This window comes from Taudactylus pleione, unplaced genomic scaffold (genome assembly GCF_031769625.1).
Source record: "Taudactylus pleione unplaced genomic scaffold, aTauple2 ptg000703l, whole genome shotgun sequence".
Classification (NCBI taxonomy): Eukaryota; Metazoa; Chordata; class Amphibia; order Anura; family Myobatrachidae; genus Taudactylus; species Taudactylus pleione.
This window is the reverse complement of record NW_028285105.1, coordinates 5,429,651-5,456,746: the sequence shown is the minus strand read 5'-3', so window position 1 is coordinate 5,456,746 and position 27,096 is coordinate 5,429,651. Positions and strand designations below refer to the sequence as shown.

General features: G+C 43.6%; 1 protein-coding gene across 1 annotated transcript in view; it reads left to right on the top strand.

The window, feature by feature from the left end:
* The window catches only part of LOC148477664 (17-beta-hydroxysteroid dehydrogenase 13-like), a 44,712-nt gene that overhangs the window by 13,373 nt on the left and 4,243 nt on the right, over nucleotides 1-27,096 (top strand). Inside the window, exons 2-5 of the mRNA XM_088456398.1 lie at nucleotides 5,462-5,569; nucleotides 17,554-17,685; nucleotides 18,610-18,716; nucleotides 26,295-26,432. Of these exons, the coding sequence (XP_088312524.1) occupies nucleotides 5,462-5,569; nucleotides 17,554-17,685; nucleotides 18,610-18,716; nucleotides 26,295-26,432 (485 nt within the window). The remainder of the gene's footprint in view (nucleotides 1-5,461; nucleotides 5,570-17,553; nucleotides 17,686-18,609; nucleotides 18,717-26,294; nucleotides 26,433-27,096) is intronic.

Sequence of the window (27,096 nt, the reverse complement as noted above, 5' to 3'; positions counted from 1 at the left end):
ACAAAATTAATTAATTGATTTGATAAACATACATATATATAGTGTATAAAGATAGAAAAATGTGAACAACTAGTGTATAAAAAAGCAGGGTCCACTATTTCAATTTCCCAGTATTATGAAAGCAATGTGCTATGTTAAAATTATATGTTATATGTATATTCAATATGTCTAATAATCTAAATATAAATGCTCCTTGTTGGTCATAGAGCTAAATAAATAAAGGAATTCACTAATATTAGTGGTAATAATATCACATCTACTTAAGTGGCAATATCGTGAAAAAAGTACTATGGACCTGATTCAGAGCCGCTCGCAAGCAGCTCGATGGTATGCATACCCGCATGCGCACTCTTCATTCTGTCCGTGCGCGAACTACTGTGTGCGATCGCAGCCCGCTCGCTCACCCAGCAAAGACAGCCCAGTGAAATGAGTGAGAGGAGAGGCCTTTTGTGGGTGGTAACAGGGGCAGGACACTAATAACGGGGGAGTGGAGGTTCAAACGCAGGCGTGCCTGGGTGTTTCCACGCCGTTTTTAAGGCATGCATAATTAACAGGCAGCGTCACAGTACACGTCACATGCCTGGTTTTTACACTGAAGTCCTCGCAGTGCTTGCGGTAGGGTAAGGCAACCACAAGCGCTGCAATCACATCCGATGGTGCTCGATGTACCAATGTTTTAAAACACTTCCTGGAGATGACGTGCGCTAGTGGGCGTCTCTACATACGCTAGTGGGTGTCTGCATACACAGAGCGATCGCTCACACCGCCAAAGTGGGTGTGCTTATGCCTTGGCGAGCGAGCGCTTCCCATGGCATCACTTTTACAAATTTGCATACGCTGGATACAAGCGATCGCATCTAGCGAGCGGCTCTGAATCAGGTCCTATATGTTGTGGAAACTTCAGCAATAATGTCTTCCATTAATATAATGCATGCCTGCTGGTTCAATCCTTTAAAAGTCAGACAATCACATAACAATACTTATTAACTATATAGTGTCCTAGTAGATCTTGTTATTATCACTGTTATATTGTCTCCATGAACACTCCCAAAAGAAAGGAAGAATGTAGCAATCACAGAATAAACAGTATCCTGTGCCTCACTGCAGCTGACAGCAAGGCTCAGATGTTAATAATCAATCTGTGCGGTGAATCACATTTCTACAAATCACACATTTATTATCCCATGTGTATCAATTTATTGACCTGATATAGTTCACATTGGTTTGTGAGTATAGAATAGTATTACATTAATACACTATTACTGTCAGTTATATTCTGACTTAATCAATTCATATGGTGCGCATAAGTCACTTTAGACTGTGAAACCAATGAATAGTGTTATTGCAATGTTAACATCATCCCTAATCAGGTTGCATTATTTATTACCACAGCTCAGATAATCACAGATTAATAATAATTATCTATATGATATTCTGGTAGATTTTATTATTATTGTTGTTACTTATACCCCTTTTCCACCTAAATTCCGGGTCTCACCCGGAGTTGGAACAAAGTTCCTATCCAGATCAGACCCGGAATTTTGCCGGCGCCGACTCGGGATATTCCCGAGTCAGCGCCGCTCACACCGCAGTCAGGTCTGCATAGACCCGGCTTTTGCGGAGTGAAAGTGGTCGCTTGGAGATGACGTCATCTCCAAGCGCCACTGAAGCCGGACCAATCGGCCGGCTAGCAGCGCACTCCAGGTCATCGTGACCCGGAGTGCGCTGTTCTCACAGCAGGGTTTCACGGGCTAGTGAGTTTGAGATCCAGACAAGTTGCAGCGCCGACAAATCCGCCTGCCTCAGGAAAGCGAGTTTGTATAAAGGGCTGCAGGATCCATGCAGGTTTATTTTTGAAAATTAAAAAAAAAAAAACAGCATGCCACCCCAAAATATTGATAACCAGCTCTAGGCCAGGAAGCCTAGGGTGGTAGTTGAAAAATGTGGGGGAATAATGACATGGGGTTCGCCTGATTTTCCACTAACCAGCACTAGGCTTTACTAGCCATGACTGGTGGCACTATAGCAGGGAGAGCATATGGTATGTTGTTCCCCTGTCATAGTGTCAACAAGTCTTAGGTCAGTCAGCACAGGTGGGGCACATTTTTTTGGGTTGCTGATCAATGCCAATTTTTGATCTGCTGAAATTCATTGCAAAAATGAAAAAAGTGTCTGGTCTTTGTAGAGTGGAAAGCCACCAGTTATCAGACATCAGCAGTAGCTTTGGTATTGCCAATCCACACTTGATGGCGACGTCTTAAGTTCCAGTTCCCTAGGCTGCAGCCTTTTCTGCCAATTGATCAGTTGCTGTCGATATTTGATGCCATAACAAATCACTTTGTATTCTCTTAGCAGAGCCGTAACTAAACTTTTTGGTGCCCTGTGCCAGAGAGAGCATTGGCGCCCCCACCCTCCATTTTTTAAATAGGGACATAAGATAGTGCACCTGAAAAACGGCCATGGCCTCATGAGGAAGGGCTGGGGAAGAGATAGCAGAGGCCAGAAGATGCTGGGGATAAAAGAGGAAGCTACAAGTGAGAATGATAATAAACAGGAAAATTGACAGGCCCAAACAGCGCCCCCTGCCCAGCTGTGCCCTGTGCCACGGCACAGGTCACACTACCCTAGTTACGGCCCTGTCTCTTAGTATATATTTTAATTGGCATCAGAAAAAAAAATTACCCTAGTTTGAGTTTGTTCATGAATATAGAATGGAAGATCCACTGGAGCAGAGACTGCTGTGAATGAATAAATATTGTCTGTAATTGCTGCATAATATGTATGTGCTTTATAAATAAACAATAAAAACATGTACAGGCACATATATGTACAAACATATATATACATATACACTATACTTACTCTCCCGGTACTGCCGGGAGTGTCATGAAAATCGTTTGCCGCTCCCGGCCCCAGTAAGAGTAGGCAAGTCTTCTGGAATTGCTGCCGCCATGCCCACGCATGAAAGTGGGCGGTCCATGGGTTATTGTCGTAAATATCTGCTTTGCATTATTCTATATCTAGTTAAAATCAGTCAGGATGCAGCAAGAGAGTGGTCTCCGGCTGACAAGAGAAAAGCAAGGGAATCGGGGGGGCAGGACTATGCCACAGGCTGTAAAAGCCCATTTAAAAAATAGGGCAAAGCGGCACATATAGAAGTGTCTCACTGACAGGGACATGCTTTCAGCCTACATGAAAACACGCCCCTGTCAGTCAGGCAGATGTGATTGTACAGCAGATCCATCACTGGATCTGCTGTCATCACTGGGTGGATAGCGGGCACATGCTGCGGGGACATGGCGGAGATGCCGGTGTTAGAGGCGGCAATACCCAGCGGAGATAGCTGGCATGGCGGCAGGTTTGGATCTGAGAAGATCCAGTCCCTGCCAGTCATTCTGCAGAGTTCGGCAGCAGTTCCAATTTCAAAAATGGCGCCGCAGCATAATTTTTAAAATTCAAGATGGCCGCCACGAGCCAATCACAGCTCACCATGTAATCACCCCGCTCCTCTGGCTGGCTTATATAAGCCAGTGCGAGGCAGCGGCTGGCAGCTCGCTGACGGGGAAGGAGCGTGAAAGAGCTCCCGAAGATAGAAGATGCTGGAAGCCCTGGGGAGGTGGTGGCCATGCAAAAGGGTTTAAAGACCGCCGCCCCCAGGTAAAAATGCAGGAAGCCGTGGGGAGGCGGCAGCCCCAGGTGAAGATGCCGTATAATAAACGTTTATTAAAAAAATCAAGTGTCTTGTATTTATTTTAATATTTTCTTTACAGACGGACTACAGGTGCCAGCTGGTCCATAATGTCCGAGCATGTAGGCACTTGTGGTTCTCCAAGTGCCAGCATGCGGGGGCAGCCTTGCTGGGACCTGTAGGCCGCCTGTAAATAACAATATTATCATACCATAAACCCTGCACCCACAGCCAAATGGGGCGCGGGGTATAGCACTGGGCTTTCAGCTCAGTGCTGGTTGTTGCTCAGTAGTGGGGACCCAATTTAAATTTTTTGGGATCCCCACTTTCCGAGGAATTCTAGCACTGTGCTGACTAGTTTAGGGGTGGTTAATGTGATGGCAGGGGGACCCCCACACTGAGTGTATCCCCAGGCTGGTTCAGCCTGGTTCTGGTTACTGTTAAATAGGGGTAACCCTACACTGTTTTTTTATTTAAAGGAGTAGGGGCTGGGGGGTGCTAATCAGCCAGTGCCTCCCCAGCCATTGACCTTACCGCACGTCACTGCTGTAATTCAGTACCCATCCTTGCAGCACATACCTCCTCTAAGGATGCATACACGCCCGGTAATGCAACACAATCGCTGCAATGGAGCACCCATCTCCAGTAAATCAGAACACTTCCTTAGGTACAAATCACCTGTAATTCATCACATATCTTTGGACACATTGCGTGACCATTAATGTGCTGGAAAGGGTCAGCCACTTTCTTGTATCACACATTCTCCTTATTCCTTTCACCAGTGTTTCCGCCATGGTGGGCGGAGGGTAATGACATCATCACTGTGTTGAATGAGCCCAGCTCAGCCTCAGGAAGATTGCTATCGGTACATTTACTAGAGGTTGATTTTAATTGATTTTGATCGACTTAAAATCGCTGAAGAACAACTTTTAGTAAATATACCCCCTAGACTATTTAGGGAGATTACTCACTATTCAGGACGTCTCCCTGATATTCACGGACAGTCAGGAAGACTGTTAGACAGTTGAAGGTCTATGCTGTACGTATTTGTTCTGTTGCCAGCTATTTCAGCTTTGTACTTAGGGCCTGATTCAGCAAGCAACACAAAGGAGCGAACGCACGCACCCGTCCGCTGTGAGAATATGCTAATAAATGCATATGCACGGAGACCGCAGCGCAAGAAGCAGACACCCAGCCCTATATTAAGTCGCCCATCTCCCTTTACTCAAAGCCTTATCAGTACGCAAGATAGCGTAAACATCGAGAACCATCGACTACATTTGCATAATAGTGGTTGACCAGACCTTGCGCAGGATCTTGGTAACTTCCAATGTGCACAGAGTATCATCACTGCGTCTGTCACCGCACTGGCTTAATTATGGATACCCCTAAAACGGCGTCCCAACGCACAGGCACGCCTGCGTTCGCACGACCACCCCCCGTCACTACTCACAAACGCCACTTCCTGTCAATCACTATCGGAAGGGGTCTGCGTACACGCTGCGTGTAGTCTGTGTACACATACCAGACTGCACCAGGTAGTTCACACACGTGCAGTACGGAAACTTTGGCCAAGTGCGTGTGTTCTCTCCTGTGTGTTCCTTGCTGAATCAGGTCCTTAATGCAGCCAATTGGTTAGCAGAAGGGTACTGCATTAGTTTAATAAAAAAAGGTCAATGACTGTAACCAATATGCTGTTGATGAACTATTTTTCATTGAATACAATGCTCCAAACTGTGTACTAATGACAATCTTTCTAACATTTTTTGACAGAATGGTGTTGAAGAAACTGCGGCAGAATGCAGAAAAATCGGAGCCACAGTTTACACATATGTGGTGGACTGCAGCAAACGTGAGGATATCAGTGCAGGTGCTGATAAGGTAAAAGTATAACTGCAGCTTCCCTGATAAATACTATTCATTCATTCAGTGACTTTAATCAATATTTACATATCTACTGAAGCATAATAGAATATAAATACAATTTTTATCACTATTCATTAAGCAGTGAAAAGCCCTTTTCCACTGAAGTCTTCCGCATGCTAAGCATGAGCAAGTCTATGTAACATGGATCACGGGGATACGTGTACGCCTACATGTACGCCACAATCCTCCATTTCTATTTGTTATCAATCACAGGACTTCTGAAGTTATGTGAAATTCACTGCAGCAACTTGCAATCTGGGTATATCCCTAAGAATGCTAAATTTCACCCCTTGAAGGTCAAAGGCATGATATGTGTGACGTGTCCTGCTCACATAACAGCAATTACGGTAAGGAATTGGAAGCTCATTTCTTCTCACACCTCCACGAGCAGCCAGCAGAAATGAGCGAGAAACACATCACAAAGCTGTTCCGGTAGCACCTACAGTGTCATTAAATTGGACCCAAATGTCTTCTCCTTTAACATAAACTGTAGCTTTTGCAGTAAAAATATGACATTCTTCCTTGAGTTTGACATTCATTTAGCTAGGAACCCATAAGAAGGAGCACGCTATTTGTAGTCCCATAGTCACAGTCATCTTGTTGTATTGATCTATGGGCCTGATTCAGAGCCGCTCGTAAGCGGCAGTACGTTCGTTCCGAGCGATGTTCGGCCATCTGCGCATACGTACGGTTTTTAATACGCATGCGCGAACCAGTCAGTGCGGCCGAAAATCGTTTGTTCGCTATATAGCGAAGGCCTGCTATTTTGAGTGACAGGAGGAGGCGTATGTGGGTGGTAACAGGGGAAGGTGCTTGAAAACGGGGAGTGGAGATCAGAACGCAGGCGTGCTTAAAGGTCAAAGCGGGCGTTTTATGGGTGTGCATAATTAAAACAGCAGCGTCATTGACCACGTCACTTGGTTGTTTTATAGTCAGAACTGCTCGCAATATAGTGGTAGGGAAAACCAACCACAAGAATAGCGAGCAGTTCATACGCTGTTCGATGTACTTGATTAATCTAATAAATAGCGGACATGACGTATGATGCGAGCGGCCAGGGGGCGTATTTTTCAAATAAACGTCCGCATGTTTTGTTAGCTCGTTCAGACATGGAGGCGTCAACAGACCGCAAGGAGCGAACGGTTCATTTGAATAGCCATCCCCTTTTTCTGTACGAGCGAGCGCTAATTGCATCCGGCTCTGAATCAGGGCCTATGTCTCTTAGGCTGGGATGTACTAAGGTTGCGGTGTACATTCCGCCAGTCACCGTAACCTTACTAATCGCATATGTACTAACATATGCAATTAGTATCACAAAAGACAGCTCTTGCGATAAGAGCTGCCCATTTGCGAACCAGCCAGTGGCGGAACTCCCAGGGATAATCTAGTCCTTTGCCGCCGGGCGCCAGCCCTGAAGGGGGCACGTTATTTATTTATTTATTTATTAACAGTTTCTTATATAGCGCAGCATATTCCGTTGCGCTTTACAATTGTAAACATTAATAGAACAAAACTGGGTAATAACACACAGATATATAGGTAGGAAGGCCCTGCTTGCAAGCTTACAATCTATAGGGAAATAGGCATTGATACACAAGGATAGGTGCTATATATTGCATTTTGGTCCAGCCAGAATGCAGTTTCTTGGTGGGCTGCATGATCCATTTACTCCGGATTGTCGGCCAAATGTCATGAGGATGTGAGAGAAAGACGATGTGTGAGGTTGTGTGTGGACTGTGAAAGGGGATGTAATTACATATGGAGGCTATGAAGGTTATGTGGGTGGTTCTGGGATCTGATAAGCTTGCCTAAAGAGGTGAGCTTTCAGGGATCGCTTGAAGGATTGGAGACTAGAGGAAAGTCGTATTGTGCATGGTAAGGCATTCCATAGAGTGGGTGCAGCCCGAAGAAAGTCCTGTAACCGTGAATGGGAGCAAGTAATGCGTGGGGATGAGAGACGCAGATCTTGTGCTGAGCGAAGAGGTCGGGTAGGGAGATATTTTGAAATGAGTGAAGAGATGTATGTTGGTGTGGTTTGGTTAATAGCCTTATGTGTAAGTAAGAGTATTTTGTATTGAATATGGTAGAAAACCGGCAACCAATGGAGGGACTGACAGAGCGGGGCAGCAGGCAATGAACGTTTGGCAAGGAAGATAAGCTATTGCAATAGTCAATACGGGAAATAATAAGTGCATGGATTAGAGTTTTTGCAGTGTCTTGTGTGAGATATGGTCGAATTTTGGATATGTATTTTAGATGTATGTAACATGATTTTGAGACAGATTGAATGTGGGGAACAAAGGACAGTTCAGAGTCAAGGATGACACCAAGACAGCGAGCTTGTGGGGTAGGGTGGATTGTCGAATTATCAACAGTGATAGAGAGATCAGGTTGGTAACTGTTATTGGCTGGTGGAAATATAATTAATTCTGTTTTAGAAATATTAAGTTTCAGGTGGCGAGATGACATCCAAGATGAAGCTGCAGAAAGACATTCAGTGACATTGACCAGTACAGATGGTGATAAATCTGGGGAAGATAGGTAGATTTGAGAATCATCCGCATACAGATGGTACTGAAATCCAAAAGAGCTGATTAGTTTGCCAAGAGAGGAGGTATAGATTGAGAATAACAGAGGCCCTAAGACAGGTACTCCAACTGATAGAGGTAGTGAAGAGGAGGCAGAATCAGAAAAACAAACAGTAAAAGAGCGATCAGATAGGTAGGAAGAGAACCAAGAAAGAGCTGTGTCCTTAAGACCTAGGGATTGCAGTGTTTGTATGAGAAGAGAGTGGTCAACAGTGTCAAAAGCAGCAAAGAGATCTAGAAGAATTAGGAGTAATGGCCTTTAGCCTTGGCAGTGACCAGATCATTTACTACCTTAGTCAGTGCTGTCTCTGTGGAGTGCTGGGAACGGAAGCCGGGCTGAAGTGGGTCCAATAAGTTATGTGAGTTAAGAAAGTGTGTGAGGCGGGTGTAGACAAGTCTTTCAAGTAGCTTGGAGGGGCATGGGAGCTGGGAGATAGGACGGTAATTTGAGAGAGTGTTGGGGTCAGAGTTTTTTTTTTTCAGAATAGGAGTAATTACTGCATGCTTGAACAGTGATAGTAAGTTGCCAGTAGAGAGAGAGAGATTACAGATTTTAGTTAGGGTTGGAATAAGCACAGGAGACAGAGCTTTACTGACTTGTGAGGGTAAAGGATGTAGAGTAGAGGTAATAGAGTAGGAGGATGAGAAGAGGGAAGATACTTCATCTTCGTTTGTGAGATCAAATGAAGAGAATGTGCCAGAGGATTCAGGTAGGGAATTGAGCAAGTCACTAGCTGAAGAAGAGCATACCATTTCATTTCGGATCTCATCAATCTTGTGCACAGATAGTAGCAGGTGGTTTGGGTGAAGGTGAGGTAAGAAGCAGTTTAAATGTATTAAAAAATCGCTTGGGGATAGAGGCTTGAGCAGAGATAAGAGATTGGAAATATGTTTGTTTGGCAGTGTCCAGAGCAGCACGATAAGAGTTGTAGATAGTCTTATATGTGAGGAAGTCAGTTGGAGTATGAGACTTTCGCCACTGACGTTCAACTTTACGTGAGAGTTTTTGTAGATGCCTTGTTAGGTTAGAATGCCACGGTTGACGTCTAACTCTACGTGGTGTGTGATGGGTAGCTGGAGCTACTTCATCGAGAACTTTTTCTAGAATCTGGTTTAGGTGTGATGCCGCAGTCTCAGGAGAAGTGAATGTAGAAATTGGCGAGAGTTGTAGAGAGGTAGATAGTTGTTGAAAGTTAATAGCATCAATATTTCTGCGGGTTTAGGCACCTGGCTCCATTGTCATCCGGCCGTTCCGGGCACTGCTGAGGAGGAGCTGCATAGAGTAGGAGCACCGCTGATTGGTGCTCCACCTCCAGTGGCGTAACTATGGAGGGGGCCCACTGAGTGAGCTCCGGCTTCCGGGTCCCACAGTGCACTATGGGAGTGACGTCATGACGTCACTCCCATAGTTCCAAGGAGCAGGCACCAAGGACAGATGGCAGCAGGCACTGGAGCAGGGTTTAAGGTAAGTATTGTTTTGGGGTTTTTTTGTATATGTGTGTGGGCGCGTGGGGGGCACTAATAATAATATCCACAAGGGGACTTCAGCGCCTTACAAAGTACATAAATAGGAACAGCTTACAATCTAAAGAGGGGCATTACAAGGGGCTTACTACTGGGGGCACTACAGGGGGCTTACTACTGGGGGCACTACAGGGGGCTTACTACTGGGGGCATTACAGGGGGCTTACTTTTAGTGGCACTACAGGGGGCTTACTACTGGGGGCAATACAGGGGACTTACTACTGGGGACACTACATGGGGCTTATTACAGCGGGCTTACTGTTGGGGGCAATACAGAGGGCTTATTACAGAGGCTTACTACTGGGGGCACTACAGGGGGCATTACTACTGGGGGCATCATATGGGGACACTACAGGGGGCATTACGGGGGCCTTACTACTGGGGGCATCATATGGGGGCACTACAGGGGCCTTGCTATTGAGGGCACTACAGGGACCCTACTACTGGGGGCACTGCATAGGGGGACCACTACTGGATTCACTGTATAGGGGGACCATTACTGGGGAGGGGCACTACATGGCGGGGACTGCATAGGGGGACCTCTACTGAGGGCACTGCATAGGGGAACCACTACTGGGGGCATTGTATAAAATGAACTGCATGGGGGGGCGGCGGCAGCTGGGGCTAGCACAGGTGCTGGGGGGGGGTGGTAAATTTTAATTTGGGGGTGGGGCACCAACATTTATCTTGCCTCCGGGCACCTGGAATGAAGTTATGCCACTGGAACCAGCCGACGCCGGGTGAGAGGGCCTCCGTGGGACTTCGCCCCCCCCTACATCTCTATGAACTTCCTGCTGGTGACCTGTGCAGGAAGTCCCGGACTCCTCCTCCTCCCTGCACCCAGAAGAAGATAAGGAGGAGAAGGAGGTGGAAGACCCAAGAGGAGCACACGCCGGCGATCAGGAGTGGTGGGTGGGGCCCAGTGCTGGGCGGCGAAGCGCCAAGGGTACAGGATGCGTTAAGAAGCCAATAGGCTTCTATTGGGTAATGACAGGTTTTTCTGGCATTACCCTCTGCACCGATAATAGGGTGGCTGGGGCTTAGTACATACGAAAATGCAGTAAAAACCCAGAAAACAGGGTTTTTACCGCATTTTTCCTTTAGTACATCCCGGCCTTAATATAAATGAATTTAAAGTTATGCATATGCTATCACAATACCTGTAGTTGTTGCAGCTTCATAAATAACCAGGCCTGTCATCAGGAGGGCACAAGTGGTACACCCGTATGGGACCTGTGTAGACAGAGAGTACCCGGTGGTCCCAATAATCGCAACCTTATACTGATGCGGCATACGTCCCAACATTTCTTATTCTGGAATCGGTTGTGTACCAGAAAGGGGTGTGTGGCCTAGTTGTGAAGGGGCATGGCTTAGGGGCATGCCCCTGTTTTTATCACTCTGGGGGCGAGCCCAGCATTTTCGGAGATACTGGGCTGCCCCCAGGCTCTCCCCACACAGTGAAGAGATAATGTGCATGCATATATCCACCGGCTGCTCTGCTCTATACAGAGCAGCGGTGAGAGTGATCTCCCCATATCTGTGCCTCTGCCGACTGCTCATATCTGTACCTCTTTCCCCTCCCCATATCTGTGTCTTTGCCCCATATCCCATGACAGATCGCTGCCAATTAAAAGTGGTTTGGAGAAACAGAGGACTGTTCAATAGTATTAGCAAAGTAGCCTAACAGCGTAGTGTGCAGCGGGATGATGCTGGGTGTAAATGTTGTCCAGCCAATTTACCAACAATGATAGAATACACTTGGCCAGAGAGTATGTGACGTTAAGTGTGTTGCACAGTTGTTTAATGCTGGTGGCGGTTACTCCACATGTGGTATAGCTTAACCAGTTCTTAGGTTTATTGAACCAGGTAGAAACAATAAGTGGCATCAATTCACAAGAATATAACAGGTATAACAGTAGTTATTTATGATGCAGCCTGGAGCATAAAGGTACCACTGGGTGTTGTAATGAACCAGGCATCTGAGTGGTAAATGCAGCGGCAGATGGTAGTACTATGGGGCCTATTCATTATACCTAAAATACAGATTGAGGTAATTAGGTTTAGAACTCGCACGGAGTTCTATCTAATTACAGGAGGAATTCATCATTCCTCCACTCCATAAGTATCTACTCCGAAAAGCTGTCATTTTTGCGATGACAGCTTTTCGGGAAATAGATACTTTCCCCTCACTACACTAACTTACCGCAGCTGAAAAGAGTGCTGCGCATGCGCTGTTACATCTGCAAAACCAGCACCAAAACCAGCCTCCGGCTCCATCTGCTATGCTGTCACATGTTCTCCCAGCAGCACACTGTACTGTTTAGGAAAAAAAAATAACTTTTTTTTTTTCCTAAACTTTATTGTGTTCTGTCTGGAGAACACAATGTTAGCATAACAGACGGAGCCACTAGACGAGAGACCAGAGCGCCGGAGGGAGACGCCGGGGGACCTGCACACACTGATACAGGTAAGTGTTATCTGCTATTCGCCACCTCACAGTGGCGAATAGTAACTCCATCAAATTCCGAAAATACATAATTTTCGGAATTTGATGAATACCATAATTTCCATATCCCCATACTAACGCAGGGGGACTTAGCAAGGAGATATCAGTGATATCTCCTGTGCTAAGTGTGTTCATGAATGCCAAAATAATGTTATTTAAGGAAAATGTCCTTAAAAACTTTATTTTAGTGTTGATGAATAGGCCCCTATGCCCCTTAACTATAGTTGTAGTGGTATAGTGTAATTGCAGCGAGTTATTAGGCTCTGCATGAATATTAGTGGGAGAGAGTCTCAGAGCTACATCCACTTGTCAAGAATGCCAGGGAGAAATGCACACCAACAGGCATGCATGTGCAGTAGTGCATGTTGGAGGACAGCCTCCTGTTGAGCTCCGGCAGGTCCAAGAGCCCGCCGGCTCAGTTGCCAGGTATGCAGTGTGGATGAAGGCCGTGCAGGAGTGCTGCTCATCCAACAAATAGCACATAACCAAACCTAAGCATTGCAGGTAAGCATTAGTAAACATTAGGTTTATCTATTTAAAAATACTTTAGATAGATAGACAGACAGACAGATAGATATGTACAATGTGAAAACAGCGTAAAATGGACTGACAAATGTTTTATTGCTGTGTTATCGTTAGTGTATTCATTGTCTGTCCATTTTCACACTGTGCTCACGACTTTTTGCACTAATTCTTTTCCCCCGTGGACTCCTGCTTCCGATGTCCTATTTATGTATGTATGTATGTCATGCGGGCAGGTCTGATGTTCCTCCCACATCCTGCCAACTTCCTAGTGAAGCGGGCAGGATGGGGAGCATACTGCCGGAAATCATGGGTCCTTGGGGATGGGCCAAAATTATCCTCCCTCACTATAAGTCAGCTGCGTCCCCCTTGTGGGCTTCTCCAGGAGTGGAAAGAAGAAGAAAAAAAAAAGTATTTAAGCATGAAATATCCCAGGGCTCAATGCAACATCTCTGTGTCCACCTGGATATTTTTTTTTTTTGGGGGGGGGAGTAATCGAGGGCGTGGGGGCCCTGTAAATAATATATATGTGGTCTTTAATACCAAGTTGATAAAATCAGTATCAGAAATGGTATTATGCCCAAATTTGTGTAAATGCCACATATGGGCAGACCTTGTGCAGGAGAGTTGTAGGCGTGGTAAGCCTCCTCTGTTTTCATCACTTTCATTTTTCATCAGATTTTTTAAACTACTTTTCTATGCATGCCATCATAACAAAAACAATAATGTTAATGACAGATACAATAAATTCTAATTATTTTATTTATACACATGTATGAGATGGTTGAGAGGTTGGGGTTGTAGAACTATGAGACAGAGGAGGCTCAGTGCAGGCCGCATAACACAAGTAGTCTAGGTGAAATACAGTCATACGGATTATATTATGGACTCTTATGCTAAAATATACACTGCATGATGGGTATTTGTGTGCATTAGTGTACATCATAGTGTAAAATGTGAACTGCACCTAGTGTAAAAAAATTAGATAAATGCCCAATTGCATAGTTTTTTTTTATTCTTGTCCATAGTCAGGGCCGTAAAGAACCGTCTGGGTCACGGTTACTTTCGGGCCTAATCGCGGGAGGCGTGGCCATGTAACCCTTAGGGAAAAATATGGGGGTACTGTGAACCCCGCAGCCAGGGGAAAATCTGGGGTGGGGGGGTGCAATCAGTGTGATTGCTCCCACAACCCCCTCACAGGCAGAGGAAGCTGCTGCTGCCCAGCCCCACTGCGGCCTGGGGATAATGACAGGTAAGGGGGGGCAGCGACAGACCCGGGCCCCCTCCCCAGGCCCATGTAATTAGTACCCTCCTCGGCACCCCTGTCCTTAGTCCTTGCACAGATTATTTACCAGTTTACTGCAGAAATATATGCAACGAGTGCAAAAAAGTAGGATGAATGTTCAATTCTATTGTTTTTTTTATTCTTGCCCATAGTTCTTGCACTGACTATTTACCAGTCATTTCTACATTTAAATGGAAAACCAATGAAGTAAAAGCACTCACTTGGATTTTATTATTATTATTATTATTATTATTATTAATAATAATAATAATATCCACAAGGGGACTTCAGCGCCTTACAAAGTACATAAATAGGAACAGCTTACAATCTAAAGAGAAGGGGCAGACAGACAGGGGTGACACAGAGGCAGACAGCAAGCCAGGAGCATGGAGCAGTGGAATAGGAAGAGAGCTGGAAGGCTTTGATAAAGAAGTGGGTCTTGAGAAGAACCCGTTTGAAGATTTGTTGAGAGGTAGAAAGTCGGATGGGGAAAGGGAGAGAATTCCAGTGGTAGGAAGCTGCATGGGCAAAATCTTGAAGGCGGGAGTGGGAGGAAGAAGTCAATTGGGAGGTATTCACTTGGGGTGAGAATTTTGAAGGCAGAAGTGTGGAGGGACATGAGGTCAGAGATCTAAATAGGAGAGGAATGTGTATAGGGCTTGTAGAAGGGGAGGGGCAGACTTAGGGGCCCATTTATCAACAAGTTGTATCATACACAACAAGTTTTAAAACTCGTTACATACGATAAATGGTGCTGAAGCCAATCAGCTCCAAACTGTCATTTTTCAAACAGAGGACAGTTAGTTGATTGGCTGGAGCACTATTATTATTATTATTATTATTATTATTATTATTATTATCCTTTATTTCTATGGCACCACAAAGGTCCTGCAAGCGCCTTACAAAGTACATACACAACTGAGCAGAACAGGAAAACTGTGACTTCCAATACAAGACAAAGCAGAACAAGTACATGGTACATAAACATTGCTGCAACAGCGGTCATAACCCTCAAATAAGTAGTATAGTGGCAGAAGTCAATGGTTAGGTACTGAAAACAATAGTAAGGGAAGGAAAAGCACATGGGGAAGAGGGCCCTGCTCATGAGAGCTTACATCCTAAAGGGTTGGGGTAGGCAGACAGGTTTCAAACTCATTGTGTATGACAAAACTCAATGATAAATGGGCCCCTTAGAGCATTTGAAGAGGAAGATGAGCCTGGTAGCAGCATTGAGGACACATTGGAGTTGATAGAGGTGGGAGACAGGGAGTTCAGATAAGAAGAGGTTGCAGTAGTCCAGTCTAGAGATGACCAATGAGTGGATGAGGGTCTTAGTTGCCTCCAGGGTGAGAAAGGGTCTGATCCTGGATATATTTCTGAGATGGAAACAGCAGGACTGCAATAGGTACTGAATGTGTGGTGTGAAGGAGAGGGAGGAGATCATTATAACTTCGAAACAGTGCACCTGTGGGCTAGAACAGCTTGTTGTGCTGTCAACAGATAATGAAATTCTGGGGGGAGGGTTATTCGGGAGGGTGGGAAGAGCAGCTCAATATTAGAAAGCGCTGGGACATACAGGAGGAAATAGCAGATAGACAGCAGGAGATGAGTGAGGAGAGGTCAGGAGAGGAGAAGTAGATCTGACTGTCATCAGCATGGAGATGATATTGGAGACAAAGGAGCTGATTAGCTTACCTGAAGGCGATGTATAGAGGGAGAATATTAGAGGTCCAAGAACAGAACTTTGGGGACACCAACTGGTAGAGGAAGTGAGGGAGAAGTGGAATCCTAAGAGGAGACAAGTAAAGAAAGGTTGGAGAGGTAGGATAGGTGCAGTATCACGCAGACAGAGAGAGTAAAGGATTTGCTGAAGGAGAGGGTGGTCAATGGTGTAAAAAGCAGCAGAGAGGTCAAAGAGAATGAGCAGGGAGTAGTGGTTCTTGGATTTGGCAGCAAGACGGTCATTGCTGACTTTAGTGAAGTGAAGGCAGTTTCTGTGGAGTGTGATGAGTCAAGCAGAGAGTGGGAAGAAAGGCGGTGATGTGGTTGTAGACAATCCACTCAAGGATTTTGGAGGTAAAAAGGAGGAGAGATATTGGGTAGTAATTGGAGAGAGTGACAGGATCAAGGGTGTTTTTTAAAGAATGGGATAGAGAAGGGCATGCTTGAATGCAGAGGGGACAGGTCCTTATGAGAGGGATAGATTAGATAAATGGGCAAGATGGGAACAGGCAATGGGAGAGAGGGAGCAGAGGAGGTGGGAGGGCATAGGGTCAAGGGGTGAAGTGGAAGGGGGCAAGAATCGGGTTAGGACCATGACTTCATCTCCAGATACAGGGGAGAAGAAAGTCAGAGTTGGTAAATGGATAGGGAAGATGGAGAAAGGCAGGCTGGGAATGAAGAGGATGAGATGACGAGGGTTTGGTGGGATGTGATGTCCTTGCTAATGGATTCCATTTTAGATGTGAAGTGGGTAGCAAAGTCAAGAAGGCAGAGTGAGGAGAGTTTATTTGATAGCAAGGTACACAATGTGTTGGTAGATAAAAGCTACTATCTGATTGGTCACTGTGGGTTACAGCAAATTTATTTGGTTTAAAAAAAGCCCCAACACATGCTGCACAGATGTACAACTCAGTATTTGCTATCAGCAATACCACTGTAACCTACTATAATTCTATCATGTAATAAGTCCAGAATAATTATTAGCTACTACTTGTTGATCATGTTATACCCACAAACATGATCACTAAATGCATCCTACTACAGTGACTGTGAGCAGTGCACAATGTGGCAGGAAATGCTTATAGCAACTTTGTACAGTGGGTTCATTTTTAAATTATGTTTTAGTAGAAATTGGAAACAAACTTACGCAACTGCAGAGTACAAAGAATTCTGAATAAAAAAAATCCCATATGTGTAATGATTAAATGGAAAACATAACTACACCATACATGCCTACTGTCCCGGACTGTTGAGGAGACTCCTGAATTTCAGGGAACTCTCCCAGGCTCCTGAAAGGATAGAGAAGCCTAACAGATCTGTCCACCTCACCAGAAAAATGTGCGGTTTTGGGGCTTGATGACGCAATGTGTAGTGCACGGCATCATGGTGTCCCCAATCGTCCCAGTACAATTTCATGATTTACGTCAAGGTGCTGCAACTCCCATCTGGGTGAAATATCGCAAGTATGACTTGCACACACTGTAAGTAGCAGAATCTAGCATATAGAAGTGCCTTTGCATAAGAAGTGTAAAAAATGCAGTCTTATAATGCATGCAGAGAATTTCTGCTTTCATCTCCCTTCTAGGATGTGATCTTCCAATTGTAGCCTAGCAATATAGTACAGAACAGTAAAGAATACAGAACCTAACGTACTACATAACTCCTGGAGATTATCAGCAGTATCTTTGTGGTGTTCTCCAGCATTTTTACATCCATGCACAATATATGCTGATTGTGGAATGGCTACTTAAGTTGACTAATTGACAAACCAAAATGTGCATTTGTTTTCCAGGTGAAACAAGAAGTGGGAGATGTCACTATCCTCATAAACAATGCTGGGGTTGTGTTCTGTGCAGACTTACTGTCACTAAAGGATCACCAGATTCAGAAGATATTTGAAGTGAACATCCTTGCTCACTTCTGGGTGAGTGTGCAACTTTCTCTCACCTGCACAATTTATAATTAAAGAGTGTTTATTTGTATGTATGTATGTATGTATGTATGTATGTATGTATGTATGTATGTATGTGTGTGTACTGCGTATGCAATAGCGATTACGCACACAGTTCAACTGCGATAGTATGCTAATCCACTGGTCATACATTGCAATGCTTTACTCAGTACACATACTGTATGTACCATTTAACAAGACTGCAAAACCATCGGTACAATCGAGTACTATCGCAGCCTCAACAACCAATCACGCTATGAAACCTCAGACTGTGTAGGCCACCGCAGTGGCTAATTTAAGCACGCCCCTGAAACGGCTTGCGAACACACTGGGACGCCTGCGTTTCGCAGACCACCCCCCGTCACTGATCAACCCCCGTCACCTCCCCCAAATGGCACTTCCTGTCAATCACTCTGCAATGCATCTGCATAGTCACTGCGATCGCAGTCCCGATCGCAGTAGCTGGTTCGTGCACGCGCACTGCGATACATACGCAAGCACAGAACGCAACAATCGGCCGATTGCGTGCATAATCAGCCCCTAAACCCATAACTCCAGCCTTGTAGCACTAAGCTAACTCTTAACAGCGATGTATCACTGAAATATTATTTTACTAATCTGTTAAGAGTATAGTTCAATTTATTGTTTTTTATTTATTTCATTTTAAAGAAGATTCATGTATTATTTATGTTTATGCCTCCCTTAGTATGTTGTGTAGCTATACTGTTAATAAATGAAAAAATAAGTAATACTAATATAATAAGTACAGCTATAATGGAAATGGCCAACACCCTTTTATAGTATTCTATATTATATTGAAGACATGTATGAGTTATATCAATTGAAACTGTGTGATGGGTAGTGTGATGTAGTGAAAGATATTCTTTCTTAAACCAGACAACGCGGGCCTTCCTGCCGTCAATGATGCAGAATAATCATGGCCATATTGTGACTATCGCTTCATCAGCCGGACTATTCGGAGTCCCATTTCTGGTGGACTATTGGTATGATTTTAAATTGTATTTTAAAATCTAATATTTTTTAATCTGTTTAAATCAAGCGAGTCAGTTGGAAGAAAATAATGTTTATAAAAGAATAATGAAATATTTTATAATATAAAATTTTGACTTATTTTTGTAGAAATTAAGTGCCAGGTTAATTCGTCATTCTTGTAACGCAATTAATTGTCCCCCGATAATTTCCATAGTAGTATAGGGATGTGGAAATTATCAAATTTATTAAGTTCTGAAAAAGTATTTTTTTCAGAACTTGACAGTGATACTGTAAAGTCAGGGAGATAATCTAAAAGTGTTTGAGGCCCTAGTCAATAAATAACAGACTTTAATTACATATCTATACAACAAAAAAATACCGTACAATGTAGAAGAACAACCTAAAAACACTCATAAGGTATATATATATATATGTACCACCTGAAATAACACTGCTCTAATATATCTGCTGTAAATACTCATGAGGCCTTGTCATAAATAACTGCATAGAGGATAGTGTTAATAGTTTACAGTTCATGGATCAGCAAATAAACATAAGACCATATATTCTATTTAAATTGTCAGATGGATAAATAATAACAATCATGTAGAATCTGCATAATAGAAAAACATATAGACGGCAGCAATCAATCGCAATATAGCAAAATCATTATTCACAGTAACCAGGTTTATATCCTTTGGAAGAGATGTGGTTTCCTTTTTGGAGAAATATGAGAAACAGTCGTAAAGTTCCAATTAAACAATTGTAACAATGTATCCTTATATTGATACTAGCTGAAATTGGTAAGAGTGTGTTTAAAAAATAACACTAAATTTCAAATAGCTCGAGCAAAAAAAAAATAAAAATAAGACAAGAAATCCAATATTAATGAGTTTTATTATGGCTCGTAATACCAGAAAAACTGTAGATTGTTTAGGCATGGGTGGCAGGGAGAGTTGAAATCACGTAGCATGCATGCTCAGATATAGGTTCCCAATACTCAATCCCACGTGGTATCCCACATATGCAATTTGTGCTCGGATCGTTCTTAGTTTAAAGACCACACATTTTTTACCAGTTTGTCATATCACCGTGGTCAATAGCCGGCAGCTGGTGAAACACCTCATATGCTGAAAAAAGTGCTTATATCCGCCTGGGGATCCACTTAATCAGACGTCAACCCTTCACTTTATTGTTACCTCTTCACAATGGGCAATGATTAACGCCACCCTGAGATGGCTTACAGCACCCGATGTAACAGAGGGTTCTGAAAAGGTCCCTCCCTGCTGTGTCCTCTTACCTTAAAAAAGCTCCCACCAGGCTCCATGAGCTCTCCTCCTGTGAGCCAGGAGCAAGGGAGGGTACAGCAGTGGCAGGAGGACTGGCGCTGTGGGGCTGCACAGTCTCAGCGGGGGTCACAGACTCCCGCGGCGGCTGCAGCTCTGCAAGGTCGGCCGGGGACAAATGGGGGGAGTGACTAGGAGTTGAGCATGTGAGTGCACAGTGGGGGAGGGGGAGCTGGACTCCTCCTACTGCTTCACTGTCTCTTTGCAGCTTGTTTTGAAGCTGTGCATGCGCTGCTTCAAGACAGGCTGCGAAGAGACAGTGAGGCAGGAGAAATTTTCCCTTATTCTAAAAACCTGTCTCCGCAAAAGGAGCAGATTTTCGGAAGTGATAATTAAGTATAGGAGGCACAATGAATGCCTCCAATACTGGGATTGAACTCGCAGAGAATTCAATCCTTAATTATCACAGGGGATATTTTTTCCTTAATAAATAGACCCTTAGGGGTCTATTTACTAAAGGTCGATTATAAAATCGATCAAAATCGATTAACATCGATGTTGTATTTCTGGGGCTAAATCAGACATTTACTAACAGACAATTTTTGATTTAGTTATTTAAGTATTAGTAAATGTGTGATTTAGCCCCAGAAACAAAACATTGATGCTGCTCGATTTTAATCGACCCTTAGTAAATATACCCTTTAGTGTACAGAGATTATGTTTGAAATATGCTTCCTTTCTTTTCTATTGATGGTAAAAGTAAAAAACACATTTATCAGTGGCTCATTTCCTGCTTTATTCTATTTGAAAACCATTGTCTATATGACAAACAATTTGACATTTTACTTACAAAATGTTCCTTATAGAATGGACTGTGGCCTAATTGTGAGCATTCTCCCCTACTGAGTATTTTCTGCACATCCATGTATTCCCGAGTACCTGCCCAATTACCCAGACCTGTAAGACAGAGGATCTGATAGTGCCCTATTTTTAAAACAGACTGTGCAATAACGTCATCTCAAAGAGCTATGATAAAATAAGATTACTGCTGGCGGTATCAGTGCCTGGTTTTTTAAGTTATGTGGAGGCACTTGTTTCACTGCAATACCTGTTCTCAGGGTAACAGGGGAAAATCATTTAAATAATGCCTTATTCCTTGAATAAAAACAATCCTTTTTATATGAAAAACTTTTCAGTTGCTTATATTTAATAATTTTTGTCTATTTTAATTTTTATACTTTGGGCTTTCAGTTCCACTGAGCGGTTAAGTATCATTAGGGTGGGTGAATGTTGCTCAGTTACCCCGATTATATTTTTTTGGGAACTTCAGTGATAAGAATTTATTTTTTACAAAATAATTCATCCTTGCTATCACAGATTGAAAAATAGGCCTTTATATTACAAATCATCCACTACTCTATTACTGTTTTTTCTTTCTGTGGGTGAATTTAAGAAAAATTATTTAAAGTTTTAAATGCAGTGTAAAATCAGTAATATATTGCATTTCTGCATTCATGGAAACCTAAAAGTCAGCCATGCTGAAGTGTTCCTTTCTGCTTTGTGACATTGTGCAACTATGGGCCTGATTCAGAGACTGACGTAAATCCGATATTATAGTGTTTAATTATCTGCGCAGGAGCCGCACTGCGCATGTGCAGATCTGGTCCTGCAACGTCTATCGTAGTGCCCCAAATGCCTCAGCATGAATGACGTCTTCGGACGCAGCAGCACATCACAGAGCCGGCAGTGGGTGTCTTTTTACTTAAGACGCCTCCTGCGGCTTTTGCTAAATTTGGCACAGCTGCTGCATACAAAGACACAGCAGTGGCGAATTTAGCATACATCTCTGAATCGGGCCCTATGTTTTAATGACTGCATTTTATGTTGTCACCAATCCGCACAATGCGGATTGCATGATGAGCCAAAGGAAATAGGCCAGAGCTTGTGTAGCTTTGAGAAGAATTAGACATTCCATCCAGAGTACATTTTTTACACTCATGATTCATCTAAACTACAGTATAAAGATAAAGCAGGCAGTAAGGGAAAAAATAATTCATGGAGTACAAAACAGAAAATCCAGTGACGGCAGTTCTGCGTACAAAACACCTTAATGAGGCAGGTCAGAGGAGAATGGCCAGACTGGTTCAAGATGTCAGGAAGGCAACAGTATCTTAAATATCTATGTGTTACTATAATGGTATGCAAAAACGAATCTATGAATGCACAGCACATCAATCTTATAGTACATGGGCTACAGGGGAGTAGAGTAGATGGAAGTGAGTACTAATTAGCCAGGCCCGTCTAATGGACCCTGCTAGGCATGGGTCAGCTGTGCAGATGGAAGAATTATACTTGCCTAGTTTTTTTTATCTCTTCCCTGGGAGAAGCACAGAGAGGAGATGCAGCTGGTTACTTCGGTGGGCGGGGCTGGGCTCTGTCATGTCAAAATGCCACAATTTATGGATCCATAGGGAGGGGACAGGGCATCATTTTAGCTGCGTCCCCTTCCTACGGACTGGCGCTTCCCAGTATTATCTTCCTATCCTGCCCACTTCACTAGGAAGTTGGTCGGAAGCAGGAGATCTGGCTAATCTTCCAAGGGTTTCGGGGGACTGCCTGAAAAATCAGGAGCCTCCTGGGAAAGTAGGCATGTATGGGAAGAATGCTCCCTTCCTTGGCAGCCACCTATAGTAGTTTACACACATTGGGTCCCACTTCTGTCAGCTAAAAACAGGAAAGTTAGGCTACAGTATGTACAGACTCTGAAGAGTTGAAGATTGGAAAAACATCACCTGGTTTGATAAATCTAGATTTGTGCTGTGACATGTAAGATAACAGGCCATGCCACAAAGCACGCGTCATCTCAAGCTCGCTCCAGGAACATGAGAATGAGTTCTGAGTAATCAAATGACATTTACAGTCACCAGATATCAATCTAATAGTGTAATGGGTACTCGCTAAGACGTTTAAGGATACAAATACAATGGGGTGGAAGAGAACTCCAGGTGATAATTAGGTACATAGGGAAAGTAGGGTGATAGGGATACCCATGCATTACAGTAGGACCCTGACAACAGGCAGAGAAATACAATGACATGATTAGTTACTAGTGTTTCAAGAATAAAAAAGATTCTGACCTGAAAATACTGCGCTCTTCTATATTACAAGAGGTGCATGTCAAAACCCTATACAAGGCATATATATCTCATGGTCAACATAGCCACTTTGTCTCTGATGAGGATGGGCGGTGCCCCAAATGTAAATCTACCTCGGCGACTTTCTTCCATAACTTCTGGAAATGTGGACGAATCAAAAAGTTTTGGATTAAGGTGGTATACTTCATTAATCACACATTCTCCCTGAACGTACACCTACATCCTATACCGTTATTGTTTGCAAATTTTGAAGCATGGCATCTTAACACACAGGAAAAAATCCTATTAACCCATGTTAACCATGATAGTAACAGTAGCAAAGAAATCGATCCTTAACACTTGGATCAGCACCAAATCCCCTTCATTAAGAGATGTGGAAGCACTACTGCTGAGATATATGTGCTTTGATAAGTATGACACCCTTTCGACTGTTGAGTCGAGCCCCCACACTTTTATACGCAAGTGGGGCCTCTACTTGACATCAATAAATTTAGACCTACAAACCAGTCTAAGAGATCTTTTGGAAATTAAAGACGGCTGATCTATCATATTCAAGAAGTATGTTCTAATCAGAAATTTAGACCTTACCTCATCCTGATGCAGCAACACCTTTCATAGCTAGCAAAAACCCTATGTATTTTACTAAGTATAACTGCAAGACTCAGATTTACTTTTTGTGTATTTTAGATATCAGCTTTTCTCTCCCCCCCCCCCATTTCTATCTTTAATTTTACTTTATGTTCTTTGAAATTGATGGTTAAGTTACAGTGAGACGTTATCTACAAACTTATGGAAAATATGTGGTTTAACACACACACTCTCATTCATTTACTAGTGAAATATATTGATATATGATACTGAACCCCCTGATGTTATGACTTCCATGGTCCCTCTGTAATTGTTTGATCATTTTATGTTGATGCTGATTTGACCTTTGTATTATTTGAAAATGTTCAATAAAAAAATTTGACAAAAAAAAAAAGATTCTGATATACAGAGTAGCTAGACTTTTTTAGTGCCCTGGGCCAGAAAGTCCATTGGCGCCCCCCACTGTTATCCAGGTGTCACTGCCAAATACAGTATGAATCCAATGACTGCAGCAGGATTTGTCCGTTAGAAAAGCCGTGCACAAGCCTGGAGCCGGAAGTGTACATCACCGATTGAAGGGATAGAAAGAGCACTACTTGCAGTATATATGCAGCAAATATCAGCGGTGAGGAGATCCGTTTATGTACCCTGCACTGGCAGGTGAACTCAGGTTGGGTCGAGAATTGGTGGTCAAGGCTGCCATCAGAACCTGTGGGAGCTGTGTGTGTTAAAATAAAAGGGCATGTGACTAAAGATGCTTAGGGAGGTGGACAGATGGAGGGGGAGACAGCCAGGGAGGAGATAGGGGTGGCCAGGAGATGCCAAAGATAAACAAAAGGAAGCTACAAGATACAATGGTTATAAAAAAAATTGACAGGTCCAAACAGTGCCCCCTGCCCTGCGGTGCTCTGTGCCTGACACATTTCGCACCACCCTAAAATATATATATATATATACAGTATATATATATATATAATAGGTTTCTGTTTAATTAAAATAATAAAGCTATAAAAAAAAGGTCAGTCATTAAAGGTAACAAATGAGTTCAGCTCTGAAAGCTCTGCGCCGTGTAAAAAAATTTTAATTAAATACTTCACTTACCTGCCTGGGGGTCCACCAGTGGTCTCCGCGGCTCCCGGTGGCCTACCCTCTATCTTCTCACCGGAGAGAGAGCAGCTGGGAGTCCCGGGGGCTGCTGAGAGGCACCAGGGGCTCGTGGGAGGGGCAAGGGCTGCTGGGAGATGTAGTTCTCCCAGCACCCATTCCGGGGGGAAACACTGACACTGGGGGGGACACACATACACCGGGGGTCTCATACACACTCAAACACACTAACATGCTCAATGAAGACAGCACTTCGGAAGGTGAGTAATTACTGACTAATTAAGCTAATTGGAAACTTCCAATTGCTTAATCAGTCCACAGGGGGGGGGTTCCGCCGGGGTACCAGAGCAGTCCAGCTGATTTTTCCTAAAATTAAGGATATTAGATATAATCACAGTTGCTCCAGAGGTGCGAGATTTCCAACCTCCCGGCTCGTAAAAAAAGAAAAAATCCGAACCTATTTGAATAGCAAAAAACCCGCACCTGCAGGAAAAACCTCACAGGTGCGAGTTTTTGGGTATTCTCGCATCCAACTGAATATGCCCCACAGTGTATCTCCACTCATATGGCTTATCTTCCCTCATGTGGCTACTTCTCCTTCCCTCATTCAGGTCTTTTGTACCTCTCTCTTGTGCTCCTCGTGCCGTCCTGCTCAATACTCCTCCTCCACCACTTGACCCCTGGGACCCCCTTAACTGGCTCTGACACTGATTCCGTTGGTGGACTCGAATGCTGTCGTGTGACCTATGATGTCACGCAGCTGCACTGCCATTATAGGTCATAGCCCGAGCCGCGTCTGAGCCACCAGAAGAGCTCAGTACTGCCCTGGCCAGAACAGTTAGTTGCATGCGTCACTGCCCGCAAGTTTAAATTATCCAGAAATCCCCGGATTGGTGCCTCCAATCCCAGGATTAAAATCTCAAGCTTTTTAAAACTAAATCCTGGGATCCTGCAGATCGAGATCACGGTATTGGCTTTCCTAACTGTAATATGTGACAAATATATATGAACAATTTATTCTATCCTTGTGGTATTATCAGTTTTTAAATATTGGTTACAGACATTTATTGCTTATATATATATATATATATATATATATATGTGCGTGCATGTATATGTGTATCTCTCTCTCTCTCTCTATATATATATATAGAGCAGCGCCTAAACATTTTATAGCAATTATAGTTATTACAGTAGAGCACCTTTGGGATGTGGTGAAATGGGTGATTCGCATTGAAGCTGGCAAATCTGTATTGCTAATATGTGAACAAGGGTCGGAATGTCTATTACCAGCACCTTATTGAATTTGTGCTATGGGTAAATGGGGGCCTTCCCAGTACTGGAATGATGTGCACCCACAATTCCAGTTTGTAAATGATAACCATAGTGTTTATTCTGTCCAATGACGGAATGTGTTGTTTACTACTACATTACTGTTTCTTAATTTTATATACAGTTCTACAAAGTTTGCTGCAGTTGGATACCACAAGGCACTGACAGCTGAGCTCCTAGCACTGCAGATGACCGGTATAAAGACAACTTGTCTCTGTCCTGTATTTGTTGACACTGGCTTTGTTACAAATGCAAGCATAAGGTAAATTATAACATATACTGTAGCATCCTATATTTTGTAATGTCTGACTTCCAAGCTTATTTATATCTATGTACTCTAAATTGTCAGAGGCAGCGACCATGTGAATATTTCCTATTCATTTCATGTAATCAGATCATAATGTCAACACTTGCATTAGATATAGAAAACAGTGTTGACATTGCAGCCATATCGACATTCTCATGTCAACATTATGAATGTCTACAAGACTTAGCACCCATCCCCCCCTCAGTATCTGCCTTTTATCATTCCCATAAAATGTGGGTGCCACTAATATGTCTAGTTATGACTCTGTGCTACAGAAGCCCTCTGTTGAGCCCTGTGGAAGAGGGATGGATGTACCACTGGTATTATGAGCATACCTCCCAGCTATACCTGATTGCATACCTCCCAGCTATACCAATTATACTGGACAGTCCTGATTGCAGCGATCTGTTCCACCATCCTGCCTGCGGACACATGTATCTCACAGTGGGAAGGTTGGGAGGTATTCTCAATTCAGTGAATAGGTGCCACCATTGTGACACAGTCACTCCCTCATCGTGACGTGGCCATGCCTGTCGACCCGATTACTGGATCTGTTGGGAGGTATGCTTTTGGCTTAAGGAATGAAAGGTGGAGGTTTAACCAGGTAGGTTGTGCCCTT